This window comes from Puma concolor, chromosome C1 (genome assembly GCF_028749965.1).
Source record: "Puma concolor isolate L17-30 chromosome C1, mPumCon1.1.hap2, whole genome shotgun sequence".
In the NCBI taxonomy this organism is placed as follows: Eukaryota; Metazoa; Chordata; class Mammalia; order Carnivora; family Felidae; genus Puma; species Puma concolor.
This window is the reverse complement of record NC_141674.1, coordinates 46523708-46538299: the sequence shown is the minus strand read 5'-3', so window position 1 is coordinate 46538299 and position 14592 is coordinate 46523708. Positions and strand designations below refer to the sequence as shown.

General features: G+C 42.6%; 1 protein-coding gene across 18 annotated transcripts in view; it reads left to right on the top strand.

The window, feature by feature from the left end:
• DAB1 (DAB adaptor protein 1) overlaps window positions 1–14592 on the top strand; it is a 1146801-nt gene that overhangs the window by 995607 nt on the left and 136602 nt on the right. For all 18 annotated transcript variants that reach the window (XM_086717103.1, XM_086717107.1, XM_086717108.1 and 15 more), the window contains 2 exons: window positions 3823–3962; window positions 12747–12845. In XM_086717103.1, coding sequence (XP_086573229.1) covers window positions 3823–3962; window positions 12747–12845 — 239 coding nt within the window. The remainder of the gene's footprint in view (window positions 1–3822; window positions 3963–12746; window positions 12846–14592) is intronic.

Genomic DNA, 14592 nt, shown 5'->3' with positions numbered 1-14592 from the left:
GTCATAGCAGCATTGTTCAAAATAGCCCCCAAATGGAAACAGCCTAAATGTCCATCAGCTGATGTGGTATCTTGATGCAATGGAATATTATTCAGCCCCCCCTCCCCCAAAAAAGACATGAAGTACAGGCACATGCTGTAACATGGAAGAACCTTAAAAATGTGATGATGAGAGAAAGAAGCTAGTTACAAAGGACCACACATTGTATGCTACCATCTATATGAAATGCAGTTTGCTTCCAAAATAGGCAAGTCCATATAGGCTGAAACTAGTTGAGTGGTTGCCGAGGTTGCCTTCTTGTAGAGATTGAATTGAATGGTATGGGAATTATATCTCAATAAAGCTGTTATTTAAAAAATTCAGGCTCTGCTGTTGGTGTTGGTCATTGACATTATCTTCTGTAAAATAGGGCAGGTGACAGACTGTAAGTTAAAAAGCAGGTGTGAGGCTTAAATGAGAGTTTGCATGAAAAATCTTGGCACAGCGACTGGTGTGGTAAATGGTCAATAATTGATAGTGACGATGATGATGTCGCTTAAACATAGGTCCTTTCTTTTGTCCATCCTGACGTCTATGGTCAGTGGTGCTTTCAGCAAAATAGTCTGGGGATGCACGATGACTTGTGATGTGTGAAGACTGACCCTTTCCCTAGCACTCTCAGATCGTATGTGCCTCTGATGGAATAGCCTTATGGCTCTGATATCTGTTATTTATTTCTTAACTAATATAACTGAGACCTTGCTCAAGATGTGCTCATGAAAAATTACCCTTTTAATGGTGGAGCATTTAATGAGAACCTGGATTATCTACTGCATAAGTGCCCTTCATACAAATTAGCTTGGCCCTGGGTCCTAATCTAAATTGGGCTCCCTACTTTCCTCTAAATGGCCTAATATTTTCTTATTAATCTCTGCCCTTGTTCACCTGATCTGGCTCTGTCTCCTTATGAAGCGCCCTCCTTGGTAGAGCTCTGTGCTTTGATAAATGTTTCTTAAGGCTGTCTTTGTATCTGACTCATGGACAATTTGCAGGACATGATGTAGAGGCCGGAAGCTATTTGTTCCATTTTTTTTTTAACGTTTATTTATTTTTGAGACAGAGACAGAGCATGAACGGGGGAGGGGCAGAGAGAGAGGGAGACACAGAATCGGAAGCAGGCTCCAGGCTCCGAGCCATCAGCTCAGAGCCTGACGCGGGGCTCGATCTCACGGGCTGCGAGATCGTGACCTGAGCTGAAGTCGGACGCTTAAGTGACTGAGCCACCCAGGCGCCCCTGTTCCATTTTCAAGCTGTCTCCCCAGTGGAATTTTAATGATGCCAGTGTATTGGGTGTCAACAGATTTGGACCAGGTGAGTTTGTGTATAACATAAAGATGGGGAAGTAAGGTAGAGTGAGAAGCAATTAATCATGGTGGTTAAGAGAACAGGCTTCAAAAACACAGAACACAAGCAAACCATGAGCCTGGGCTTTGGCATCAGACATATCTGGATTCAGGTCCCACTGAGTAAGTTTGGACAAGTTACTTGGCCTCTTAGATGTTTCATTTAGATTCTCATTTACTAAACCTGGGTAAAAGCACATACCTCTAGGGTTACTTCTAAGGTTAAACAAGTTGGTGTATACAACGTGCTTTGTACAGAACATGATAAATACTACCTGGAATGGTTATTATAAGTAAAGCTTGGAGAAGTCCCTCATAGTAAAAGGGATTTGATTAGTGACTGAAATAATATCATGGGTTGAAAAGGCTGAGATGATATTCGTGGTAGAGTAAGAAAACCTTCCCAAGAAACAGAGTAAGCCATAGGCCACTCCTACCCGACACCCCATGATAATGCAAGGAGAGGTAACTTGTCGTACATGGCCCTGTTGTTTGGGTAGGTGTCTGCACAGGGTTTATCCTGGAAAATGTCCTCTTTGTTCTTAGCTTTAATCTCTGACAATCTGCCCTCACAGAACCCTGGGCCTTAATTTTTACGTCAATTACAGATCATGACTAATTATGCATATGTTATATCTGCTTTGTGGACTATAATTCAAAGGCTTTACTATATGAGGAGTCAGCAAGGGTACAGGGGGAAAAAGCACCAGCTGGAAACTAGGGGTCTGGTTCTGCAGACATTCCTTTGTGCCCTCCTTCCTTCAGCATTCTGTCTTCTCTTCTTCATTCACTGGGCTGGTAATAGTGGTGACAGCTGCCATTTTCTGAGCACTCACCGTGTGAATCCATGCTTTGCACATACTGTCTCCTCTAAGTTACTATTTGCAATGAATCTGACGGTGGATATTTTATCCAACATCCATCAGATGAGGAAACTGAAGCTCGGCAGACAGGTTAGTTGGCTTTCAAGTGAGAAAGCCATACTTTGAAATGAGGATGGCCAAATAAAGCCGTACCTTCTTACACAACCAGCCCAATGCACATTTACGCATTTTTTATTTTCGGTCACCAAACTCTTGAGCTTATAGGGGCACAGACTTAGTCTCATACATTTGTTGCAGTGACTGATAGCGTCTGGCACGGAGGAGATGCTCAGTAAGGGATGATTGAATCGATGAATGAAATGCAAGTTGTGTTTCTTTCAGTAGGAAAGCATTATGCAATGGTTAATCATTGCTGTTGTTTTCTTCCCCCCTCTATTTTCAGCTGAAATAATTCTCAGCCCCACATTATGGAAAGGCCTTAGTTTGCACATCATATAGATAGAGAGAAGTAGGCTGAGTTAGCTCTAATGTGCTCAGCTCAGAGTTTCTGACCAATGATGGAAGGCTTGATGGAGGAGGTATTGGAAGTTCAAGTTAATGATGTTCCAGGAGATGAATATCAGGAGACTAGGGTGCTCCAGGTTTTAAGAACCATATGTGCAATGCCCCATACTCTGATGAGTTATATGAAAGTTTGATGATATTAGAAATTTTAATTACGGTGTATTCATCTTTTTTTCTGACCATGTGAACTTGCACAAGCTCCTTGAATTTTATGACCTTCATCTTCATTGTCTACAAAATGGATATGGTTGAGTTTTTATGAAGAGTGGGGATAAAGTTTATAAAACATCTCCCGTGAAGCACTCAGTTAGCAGTAACTTTACTGTCCTTATTTTATAAGGATGTATTTGAACTTCTGGTTGACACGTCTTAGCAAAATATTATGTTAGTAATTATTGAGAAGGGCTGTTGCGGGATATGGGTGCACCTTACCAAGTAGCCAATTTCTACACACACATGAGTTAGCAGAAGAGATATTGTAAAACCATTTTTTTGATAATTGTCCCTGGGTCATTACTTGATACAAAGCAATTACTCTGGAGTCTCACTATAAAACAGCCCATGGAATTGGGTATAAGAGGGTCTTGGACCCTGGCCAAAGTCATATTAAATGCTGGAAATGCCAAAGAGGCTCAGTGCTAATACTCTTGTAACAAGAATGTCAGACATGAACTCAGTGGGTGATTATTACTTGTTGAATACCTAGTGTGTATCAAACTCAGTACTGGGTGCTTTATACATGTTGTCTGATTTAATTATCTTAATGCCCCACTGGGGTTGGTTATTTGTAACTCTTTTTTTTTTTTTTTTTTTTTTTTCCCCTCTTGCCTGAGAAAACAGAGGCTCAGAGAGAAGTAATTTGCCTCTGGATTTAAAATGATAGAGCCAGACTTTGCATCCAGGAGAACTACCATTCTTTTCTACTTGGTCCAGTGATTTGACTTTCTCAGAACAGAAGTGAAACCAGAGACCGAATCTTGGCCCTGTGGATATTTAAAGACAGTGGGACCTGAATACTTACATGCCTGAATCATGCTTTTCTCTGTTCTCAGGTCAGGATCGCAGTGAAGCCACTTTGATAAAGAGGTTTAAAGGTGAAGGGGTCCGGTACAAGGCCAAACTGATCGGGATTGATGAGGTTTCTGCAGCTCGGGGAGACAAGTTATGTCAAGATTCCATGATGAAACTCAAGGTACCACACAGTTTACTTCCAATATTACGGGTTTAACAGGACTGAGGGAAGGGGTGATTATGATCATTATGATAAAACGTTTTACTTATTCATTTATTAGTAAACTACTTGTTTCACTGATGAATCACTGCATGTATTCATTGGGAAGAGATTTTAATCATTATGGAGCGACTGCTGGCAATTCTTTGCTGTGCCCAGTTTTGTAATTTCTGAGCATATCACCTTTTATTCAATTTTATCTTCATTGTGCAATGCCTGCAAAAATAAAAGTTAAATTGTCAAATTTTATAGTCCCTCAGATTTTATGAATCTTAAACCCTTTGTTATTTTTGAATACATTTTAAATATTTTACTGTATGATAAATAGGTAAAAGATGTTCTGTTAAGATAAAAGCTAATTTTACTCATTCTTATAATTTCTATTAATGTTGCCAAACACCCCATAAAAGAAACATATTTTTTAAAGTAATATGTAGTAAGATTTGGAGATTTTGAGATATCATAGAGAGGTTTCTGATTATAAATGCTTTAAAGAAAGCTTTTTTATTGTGAAATCTAAGAAAGAAATTGGGGAAAAATACACAAAATAAGAAAATTATGTGATTAAATAACCTTTAAAACATATGAAAAAGCATTTTTTGTTCCCATGTTCTGGTCTTCATACAGTCTATGTTTCATTCTTTTAAAAAGTGATTTACAATATTTGAAAAACAAATGATTTAGCAGGAAGTCTGCAAGATACTTGATGCATCTTGTACACGTAATTTAAGTATTTTCCTGATTGTAGAATTCACAAATGTTTATTGTAAAATATTTTGAAAATACAGACAAGTATAAAGAGAAAAATTGAAAACATCTATAATTCCACCACACAAAGAAAATCAGTGTGTAACTTACAATCTGTCTTTGTATTTTCATGTGTATTATATGAATTATAAACATGTAATACAATTGGAATTACTATTTATATAGTCTTACATTTTTTTCTCATCTAATATTATATTATGATAATTTTTTAAATATCTTCAAATAGTTCCTCAGGACATAACTTTATACACACACACACACACACACACACACACACACACACACACATACATTTTTTTTTAAGTGTAAGAAAGAAGGAAGAAAAGAAAAATAATATACAAGATTGGCCAAGTGCCTCAAAGTACAAACTAGGGCAGTATCTGTAAAACACCCTCTCCATTGCCTTTTCTTTCCTATTTGCTTAACAAATCAGAGCTATTATTTTTATTTATGTTATACAATTTTTCTCTGCAGTTTAAGATGTATAACAGATGCTAAGTGCCCCTGTAGTATGGCTGTAGGAATCATCCTTTTTAAAAATCTTAATTTTCTAAAATATGTACCAGTTTCTTCTCTAGCTGTTACATAAGCAAGCTTTATTTTAATAGTTACATATCTATTATAAGGTATCCTAGAAAAAGATACTCAAATCATGATTTCATAGATGCTCACCTTGGGAAAGGTTAATGTTTATGTTTTCTTTTTTCTTTCTTTTTTTCTTCATAATTAAGCAACATTATGAGATTGTTAGGGCAGTCCAATAATGAGCTCTCTTCTTTTGCTTAGCTTACATCTGGTTGATAAGTAGACAAAGAAGTCTGACAGGAGGGAGCACCTGGGTGACTCAGTGCGTTGAGCATCTGACTCTTGTTTGCTGCCCTGGTCATGATCTCCGGGTTCATGGGATGGAGCTCCACATCCGGGTCCAGGCTGTCAGTGTGGAGCCTGCTTGGGATTCTTTCTCAACCCCTCTCTCTACCACCACCCCACCTTGAAATAAATAAATATTTTTTTTTTAATTTTTTTTTCAACGTTTTTTATTTATTTTGGGACAGAGAGAGACAGAGCATGAACGGGGGAGGGGCAGAGAGAGAGGGAGACACAGAATCGGAAACAGGCTCCAGGCTCCGAGCCATCAGCCCAGAGCCTGACGCGGGGCTCGAACTCACGGACCGCGAGATCGTGACCTGGCTGAAGTCGGACGCTTAACCGATTGCGCCACCCAGGCGCCCCTAAATAAATAAATATTTAAAAAAAAACAAAAACAGGCAGTCTGACAGGAGGAATTCTAAATTGCAGCCTTATGAGTGATAAATGCCTCGAATGGCAGATGTGGCGTGGATTCGTGGCTACAGTGGACTTCCTTGAAAGAGATGAACTGTTCTGCTTAGTTTGTGGAGCATTTGGATAACTGTAGTCCTTCCTGTTCCCACCAACCCCCATGCTGCACTAGAGCAGGACTTGAGACTCCTACGTGCAGTCACACTAGAGTGCCGCCCCTCTACCAGCAGGCAGATTACAGAGAGAGCGCAGAAACGACTGAGCCCGGAGTCCTCAGCTTCTCTCCAGACTCATGCCCGATAGAGCCCTGCCTTCCTTACCAGGGAGACCCTAGTCAGTGGTAGGGATGAAGGCCAGGATCTTCATTTTTGCTAAGTCCCCCCTTACTGACAAATGGAGATCTGCTTCTGACAAATGGTAATTAAAGGACAGGACGAAAATCTCCAGTGACCTGGTTCTCACCCAGAGCCACAAGTAAGTCTGCTGAGGAGCCGATGCTGCTTCTCCCAGCATCCTGGTAGATAGCCGTTCACCGGGCATCGGTCACAGAGAGCCTCGCTGGCCAGCTACCTTCACGGAAGCACTGAGGTCTAAGTGGCTTTGAGCAGGAGTCTGCCTGTGCTCCCTGAAGGTTCTCTGTGCGCATTAATGTTGGGCCAAGCTAGCTGGACCAGGCCTGGAGATGGCTGCTGACCTGGTGCATGTGCGTGTGTTACCTGCATGGAAGCGCCCCATCTGTCACCCCTTATAACTGCGAGGTCCCCAAAGCCCTGAGAATTTGTCCTGCCATAACAGGCTCCTGTCAGATGCGCTGAACTTATTGAGGAGTTCTTGGTTCCTAGACAATTGTGTTTCATTGTTTGCAAGTTGCCACGAAGAATGCTGACGTTTCAGCTCCCAGTGGTTTTTCTTTAAGAAACAGAAACATAAATGATCGATTCTCCATTTGGCCAACTGCCCAGGAAAAAAAAGGCAGAGAAGTACAAAATGCCTGTTAGCCTTGCAAAAGGACCCACTTGTTCTCATTAGGCAATATGGGGGAGTCTTTTTTCCTTTGCTAGACTGTTTGAGGCTGGTGCCGTTTTCTTGCTTTAGGGAGTTTTCTCTTATAAAGATTTTAGGGGAATTCAAATTTCGACTCTGAGTAGGCCATCACTGGTTCTCCAGCAAAACACCACCATCATCCTGTTTTAATTTAGAGTCAACAAAAGCATTTCCCCGTATATTCTCTCTTTTGATCCTGTGAGGTAGATATTAGTCTGTTTGTTTTACACATAAGAAATCTGAGGTTCATAGATATGATGGGATTTGCCCCAGAACCTTCATTTAATCTGTGTTAAGGCCAGAATTCAACCTAGATCTCTGGATGCCCGTATTTTGTAAGACATCGTTTAGTGCTTAATTATACTCTGTTTTGTATCTGCAGTTAATTTACCTTGGTTCCCCAATGAGACTTTAAGCCCGTACCAGTAAGTAACTACCCACACATCATTGGTTTACAAAGTAGTCAACTTTCAGAGACGTCGGGCAAGACGGTGGTGGTTGAAACTCCGGAAGGGAATGCAGTCTCCCAGAAGCACTATCTACAGAGCTAATTACAGAGCTCTAAACATGTCACTTGGGGTCCTAATAAGAAGCAGAGCCCACCCTGGCTAGGTCAGATGAGGACACTTAATGCAAGAGGTACTTACAAAGGGTAGGTAAGGTTAAGTAAGGTAACAAGGGATGGTGAAGCTCCCAGAAACCTGCCACCGCACAAAGCTGTTTCCATACGAGGAAGAAATATATCTGCTGAAGCCCAGGGAGAGCCGGATGGAAGGGGAAATCCCCTCCCCCACCAAGCAAAAGTATAGTCACTGCCAGAGATGTAGCACAAGGAAGGAAGGGATGCGGGATGGAATACCCTGGCCTCTGTCTCCATCCAGACTCTGATCTCCTGCCTGTCTTGCATTGGTGGAACCCAGCTGGAAGCCAGAGTTTCAGGAAGCCCAGAGGACCAGGGAATGTAGTCCATAGGAGCCAGGCTCTGGGCACAGAGCAGAACAGAGGAGGATACTTAAATTCTACCCGCCACCCCTTCCCCCTTCACTGGGAAAAATGAGACTTAAGGTGATTGTTTCCAAGGCTTGTATAACTGATAACCGGGAAGGCCGAGATTGGAGACCAGCTTTTTTAAGTCACGGAATTTTCTGAAATAGCATCCCAGGTTTTCAGCCATTCGTGCCCGAGGTCCGTTGCATTTTCCTGCCTGCTTTCCAGGATGCATTGAGATCACAGCCATCCCGTTACGTGCAGGCGCCACCCTGGGTGAGGTTTCTCAGAGCCCCTTCCTGTGCTTCACCTTATCTTATCCCCACAGCAACCCTGGAGCTGGACAGGGCAGTTAATCCTGCCTGGCATGCCTGACGCTTTGTGTGTGAATTCCTTCATGGAGATGCTGCCTGTGCGTGACTCCCTTAGGGATGCCAGTGTCGTCACGTCACACGGTGCCTTAGCACATGCTATTGCTTCATAATAGCAAGAGTCGTGCCAGTAATAATTATTTACTGAGCTCTCCCTACATGCAGCACACCATGCTAAGTGCTGTATGTGCAAAATTATTTTTCAGTATCTTAACACCCTCATGAGTTAAGAAATGTGATTATTTTCACGTGAAGTTCCCCTTCACTATTGAGTCTGGGAGCTGGTGGCTGCACCTGGTTGCTTGCAGAACACTTTTGACCTATCTGTGCTTTGTTGTGTAGTCTTTTTGTGTGTGTCTGTGTTTTCCAAAAAAGCTCTTTGAAAAGATTATTAACAGAAGGAACCCCAACACTGGAATCTGACAGATCACTGTTTGAATTTTCTCTGTCTTACTAGTTCCTTGAGGTTTAAGGCAATCACTTGAGCCCCCCTGGCCTTATGTTTCCTTATACGTAAAATAAGAGAGGTAATTTTTACTTCCCAGGATCATGGTATATGCTAAATGAGATGATGTGTAAGAGAACTTGTAGCACATACGGTAGGTACCCAAGAAAATGCTTGACTATATTTTCCAGATTTCCAACAGCAGCTTATTAAGTCTGGTGGCTAATGGGAGGCACAGTGCCCCAGACGGCACCTGCATCCACATCTTCTGACCCCCCAGTCCGAGCTGTCTCCCTGATCTCTGCTGGTTCTGCATACCACCAATGAATAATCTTGTCGGGAGATGAGACCCTGAGGCGTGCTCTCTGCTGGCAGACTTGCTTGGACTTAGTGCGGTTTTTCAGAGCTTGACTCAGGGTCCTGTCTCACAGGAAAAACATGCTTGATAAAATCATAGCTTTATTTCCCCATAGACAGCACTGCATGGATAGTCCTTCCCTCCTTCATTTGTCATGTAAAGCTACCACCAGCAGCCCCAAGCATAAATGCTTCCGGAACATGTGTGTTTGCTCTTTCCATCCTTTTTTTTTTTTTAATCTACAGCTCTGTTCTACTAGGGAGTTCTTTGATGGCTGTGAGGAACCAGGAAGCAAAGGGGGGGGGGCATGATATAGTCACTACTGTGTGCCAGGAATTATTGCTATTGGATGTCACAGTAGTTCTGAGAGCTAAGGACTATTAAATAGGACTATTTTGGAGACGGAAACATTGAAGCTATTCCTCTTGATCAAAGGTGCTACCCTCTCTACACCATGGGCTGTGATGTTCTCACCTAAGAGGAGTTAACCAAGAAGGAAGGGCTCTCCCCTCCCCTCTGATGGTGTCCTTCCAGTCCTTCCATTTACGATTTATTGTTTTTCTTTTGTGTGTGTCCGGATATCTGAGGTTGGAGGTTCAGCTGCAGAGGGGTGGCAGCGTAAGTTAGTTTATTCCAAAGCCGGGCAAGAACACAGCATTCAAAGTGAAGTTTTCCTAGGTTCCAAATTTGGCTTCCCCGCTTCCCGAGGGTCACTTCTCCTTTTGAGTGCCTGCTTGATGCCGGGCTCCATTCTCCATACAAGGCAGAAAGGATGAATAAAACAGAGTTCCATGCACAAATGAGCTTTTGTTCCATCAGGCAAAGGTACAAATGAAAAAATATGTCAATGGCGGTAAGGGCCAATGAGGAAGAGCAAAGCAAGGAGAAAGAGTTAGATGCAGTTTGGCAAAGGGGGCAGAGCTCAGAGACGGTGTCTCTGATAGGGTGGCATTAGAAATAAGAATTACCACTGGGGCTACAGAAACATACTTTGGGGGTGCCTGGGTGGATCAGTCAGTTAAGTGAGTCCTGATATCAGCTCAGGTCATGATCTCATCACGGTTTGTGCATTCAATCCCTGCATCGGGCTCTGTGCTGACAGCATGGAGCTTGCTTGGGATTCTCTCTCTCCTTCTCTCCCTGCCCCTCCTCTGCTCATTCTCTCTCCCTCTCTCTTTCTGTCTCAAAATAAATAAATAAACTTTTAAAAAATGTACTTTGGCTAATCCCCCCATGTTCCTTAAAATCATCCCTCAGTGAATTCACAGGAAAGCAAGCTGCACACTGAGCACTCTAGAAACCTCTAACTAGGCAGGGCAGTTTTAGAGACAGAGGACTTGGCTTTGGGGGTGAGTCCCTCCCTTTAACTATTTCAAGGGCAGGCATTGACGGAGGGATCTTGGGTCAATGTGCTGCAGCCCGGAGGGGCTGAAGGAGCAACGCTGGCGTGGGTTACAGCGAGAGATTGTGGCTTGCTAGAAAGAAGACACCACATAGAGGAGCAAGTGCTCCCTGTACCAGGAGTCTAGTCTGGAGAGCTGAGTTGTAGTCCCAGCTCTCTGCCAGCCCCTTATACCACCCCAGCACTGCCCATCCCTGCCTCCCAGCCATCATTTTCCTCATCTTTCAGCTGGAAACATTAAGATTTTCTCCAGCTCTTACATTCTATACCTCTGCAAGTGTGTACATGGTGCTCGAGAACAAGTAGGTGACTCGGGGGGGGGGGGGTTGAATTTCCTACTAGTAGGTCCCCAAACAGGAACTGGACCACAGAGTGTGAGGGACAGTCATCCATTTACAAAAAGAAGTAAATTTTCATGACCTCCCTGCATTATTCCAAGCACCGTGCTACATACTTGTCACGAATTTTCAATTCTCTCAACCATGCAAGGATAACGTTTACACTTGAGGAAGTAGAAGTGAGAATTAAGTACTTTGTCCAAGATCGCAGAAAGCCAGAAGCATAACCCAGATATTCAGATGGCACAGAATATTTCCAGTGCCCACACTGAGGATAACTGAGCAGCCTCAAGGGGGCACCTGGTCGCCGTGCCTCGTGGTCACCCCTGTTACTAACGCCACAGGTTCCCTCACTGAGGTTCTGGATGTGCTGTTCTGACTGCAGCACAAACGACTTTTACCTCCTGGAAACATGAAATCATTATTATTTAGACTTTTCTACTCCTAAAAACCCAGAACTAGAACTGCTGATAGTTGGCCTTAAACTTATAATCAGTGCAAGCTAATAGTGATGAAGGGGCCTGAAGCTTCAAAACACCTAATGCAGGGCTAGGAACTCCCCCACCCCAAGTGTAAATCCCTTGAAATGTACTTACCTTCTGAGCTGTACCCTAATATGAAGCCCCTGCCACTGGCCACCACAGAAGCTAGTTTAAAAAGCAAGTGTCTTCACTCTTAACTTGCATCTTACCCACTTTGGGAGAACTCTGGATAGCACATTAATCTCACAGTAATTTACGGCATGCCTTCTCCCTCCAGGGACTATCCTGGGCATCAGGGATAGAGCAGTGAGCAGAGTAACCTCCTGCCTTTTGTGGTATTTACCTTCTCTTTGACTCATATACATACAAAAGTTTGGAAAAGTGGGAAAACGGGTGTATTGATAAATGGAATGTATTTGGTAGTTCTTTCCTACCAAAAAGGGTAGAGGAAAAAGAAAATGTGTGTTGTTAAAATGGCAAACCATAAGCACATAACTATGATGATCATCTATTTCTAAACAAAAATGAGACGTGCAGTCTGGCAATGGGTTTTATTTTCTTGTATTTTCTTTCTAATCTCTAAAATTGTTTCCTATGAAAACTTTTCCCAGAAGTAAAAAAAATAAAATCACATTTAAGAATATATTCTGTGACTCATCTTTATTTAAAAGATTAAAACCAGGGGCACCTGGGTGGCTCAGTCGGTTAAACGTCTGACTTCCGCTCAGGTCATGATCTCGAGGTTGGTGAATTCAAGCATCGCTTCGGGCTCTCTGCTGATAGCTCAGAGCCTGAAGCCTGCTATGGATTCTGTGTCTCCTGCTCTCTCTGCCCCTCCCCAGCTTGTGTTCTGTCTCTCTCAAAAATAAATAAACATTAAGAAAAATAAATTAAAAGATTAAAACCGTATCCAATATGAAGCCCAGCAAAATAGTATTAATAGCAGGATCATATTGTGTTTATCTTGGGGTTTTGAATTCTGAGCCAAATATCCAGGCATAAAGCAGGCATCCTATAAATCGTGGGTAGTGTAGTGAAGCGGTGTTCAGGTATGTGTTTATCCAATGTTAGATATCATGTTAGGGTAAGTATTACAATAAAACATCAAGAAAGGGCAAGCACATTGGGCAGGGAAGCATGGAAGGGGTGAAGGGAGAGGAGCGTGCATGATTGGTGGCATCGGTTGATGGTATCTGACATGCCTTTGGGACCAGAGGGAATCTTCAAATGAAAACACTCAAGTAAAAACCATGTCCTTCCTTTCACCAGGGCGTTGTTGCTGGCGCACGTTCCAAAGGAGAACACAAACAGAAAATCTTTTTAACCATCTCCTTTGGAGGTATCAAAATCTTTGATGAGAAGACAGGGGTAAGTAAAAGAATCACGTGGCATTGCAAAATTGAATCCAATGACAGATGTGCCCTTAAAAGCCTCTACTCGGTGGGCAAGAATATCAAACAAGCATAAAAACACATAAAGCGACTGACAAACTTGATCAACTGTGATCGTCCATCAAAGGGAGGCTCTTCCCTGACTTGGCCTCAGTGTGACTGCACAATGTTTCTTACGGTGTGATTGCGATAAAAGTGTCACACAGTCCTGGTAATCTAATGGGAGATTGATGGGCTTTGAAGAGTGGTGGGTAATGTGACAGTTTACGTTAAATTTCTGTGTATGTTGGCAACGTTAATGACATGCATCCTAGAGGGAGACCCGTGAGCGTCTTTTGACTTGGTCAAAGCATCCAGACTCTCCCGAGTGTAACCTGTGCCACCCTGCAATTGCTGTAATCAAAAAGAATGAACGAGTTCTCAGTCTTAGACAAATCTGTCACTGTGTGACCGGGAAATGTAAGGGCTGATAGGTCTGTTGAACCTACCAAAGAGGCTGTGTGTGTTTCCGTCAGCCCCCAGCAGCAGTCAGCTCCCACATTCATCCCCAGGGCTTCCCTGACGTTGGTGGTCCTTGTTCATTGGCAGTAAGAGAAAAACAAAAATGTTCTAGGATCTGTTTTGTCCAGAGGGCAAGAGTCTAAGTGACGTGGTTTTTTTCCTTTTATTCATTCAGCAGTCTACAACTTATGAAACACCTTTACATAGATCACCTCCTTTGCATTTCACTCGTTCATTTTCAAGCGTTGTATAAACCAAACTCGACCAGCCACGTTACTTTGCCTGAGTCATTTTGCGTTATCCTTTCCTCCCCTTCGTCCTGACTCCTATTAGGATGCCATAGGGTGGGAGGAGGATAATTCAACAGTAAAAATGGGTTTTGAAGACAAGTTACTTCTGAATAATTCGCAGTAGGACAGATATTTGTACACCCATGTTCATAGCAGCATCATTCACAGCAGCCAAAAGGAAGAAGCCACCCCAGTGTCCATGAGCAGATGAACGGACATAGAATGTGGTGCATGCATCCAATGGAATGCTATCCTGCAGGAAGAAGCAAGCAGGTTCTCACACCTGCCAGTATATGAATGAAATTTGAAGACATAATACAAAGGGAATTAAGCCTTATTAATAGCAGGGTCATGTTGCGTTTATCTTGGGGTCTTGAATTCTAAGCCAAACATCGAGGCAGAAAGTAGGCATTTTCTCAAAGATACCACTTATATCGACATATCTAGAGAAATGAAATTCATAGAGACAGAAAGGAGATTGGTCGTTGTTAGGGCCTACAAGGAGGGCGGTACGCGATGAAGAGTCAGTGTTTGGCAAGTACAGAGTTACAGTTTAGGAAGAAGAAAATGGTGCTTGTGACGGATGGCTGGGGTGGCCGCACAACAGTGCGAATGTACTTTATGCCACTGAACTGTACCCCGAGAAGTGCTTATCATGGCAAATCTTTAGTATAAAAAATCACTAGTGATACTAAGTCCCCTCTTTGGGTTGCCTACTGTATACTAAGCTCATATGAGTCACTTGACATACATTATTCAGTTTTGCCCTCACAGCAGTATTATGGGAAAATAATAATAGCTACTTCACCAAGCACATAATATGTGCCAGGCATTGTTGTAAGCCCTTGGTAAGTAACAACTCATTTAATCCTCACGAAGTCCCCATTGTTCTCTGTTTCGTGCTTGAAGATATAGAGGAGAGTAAAGTGTTGA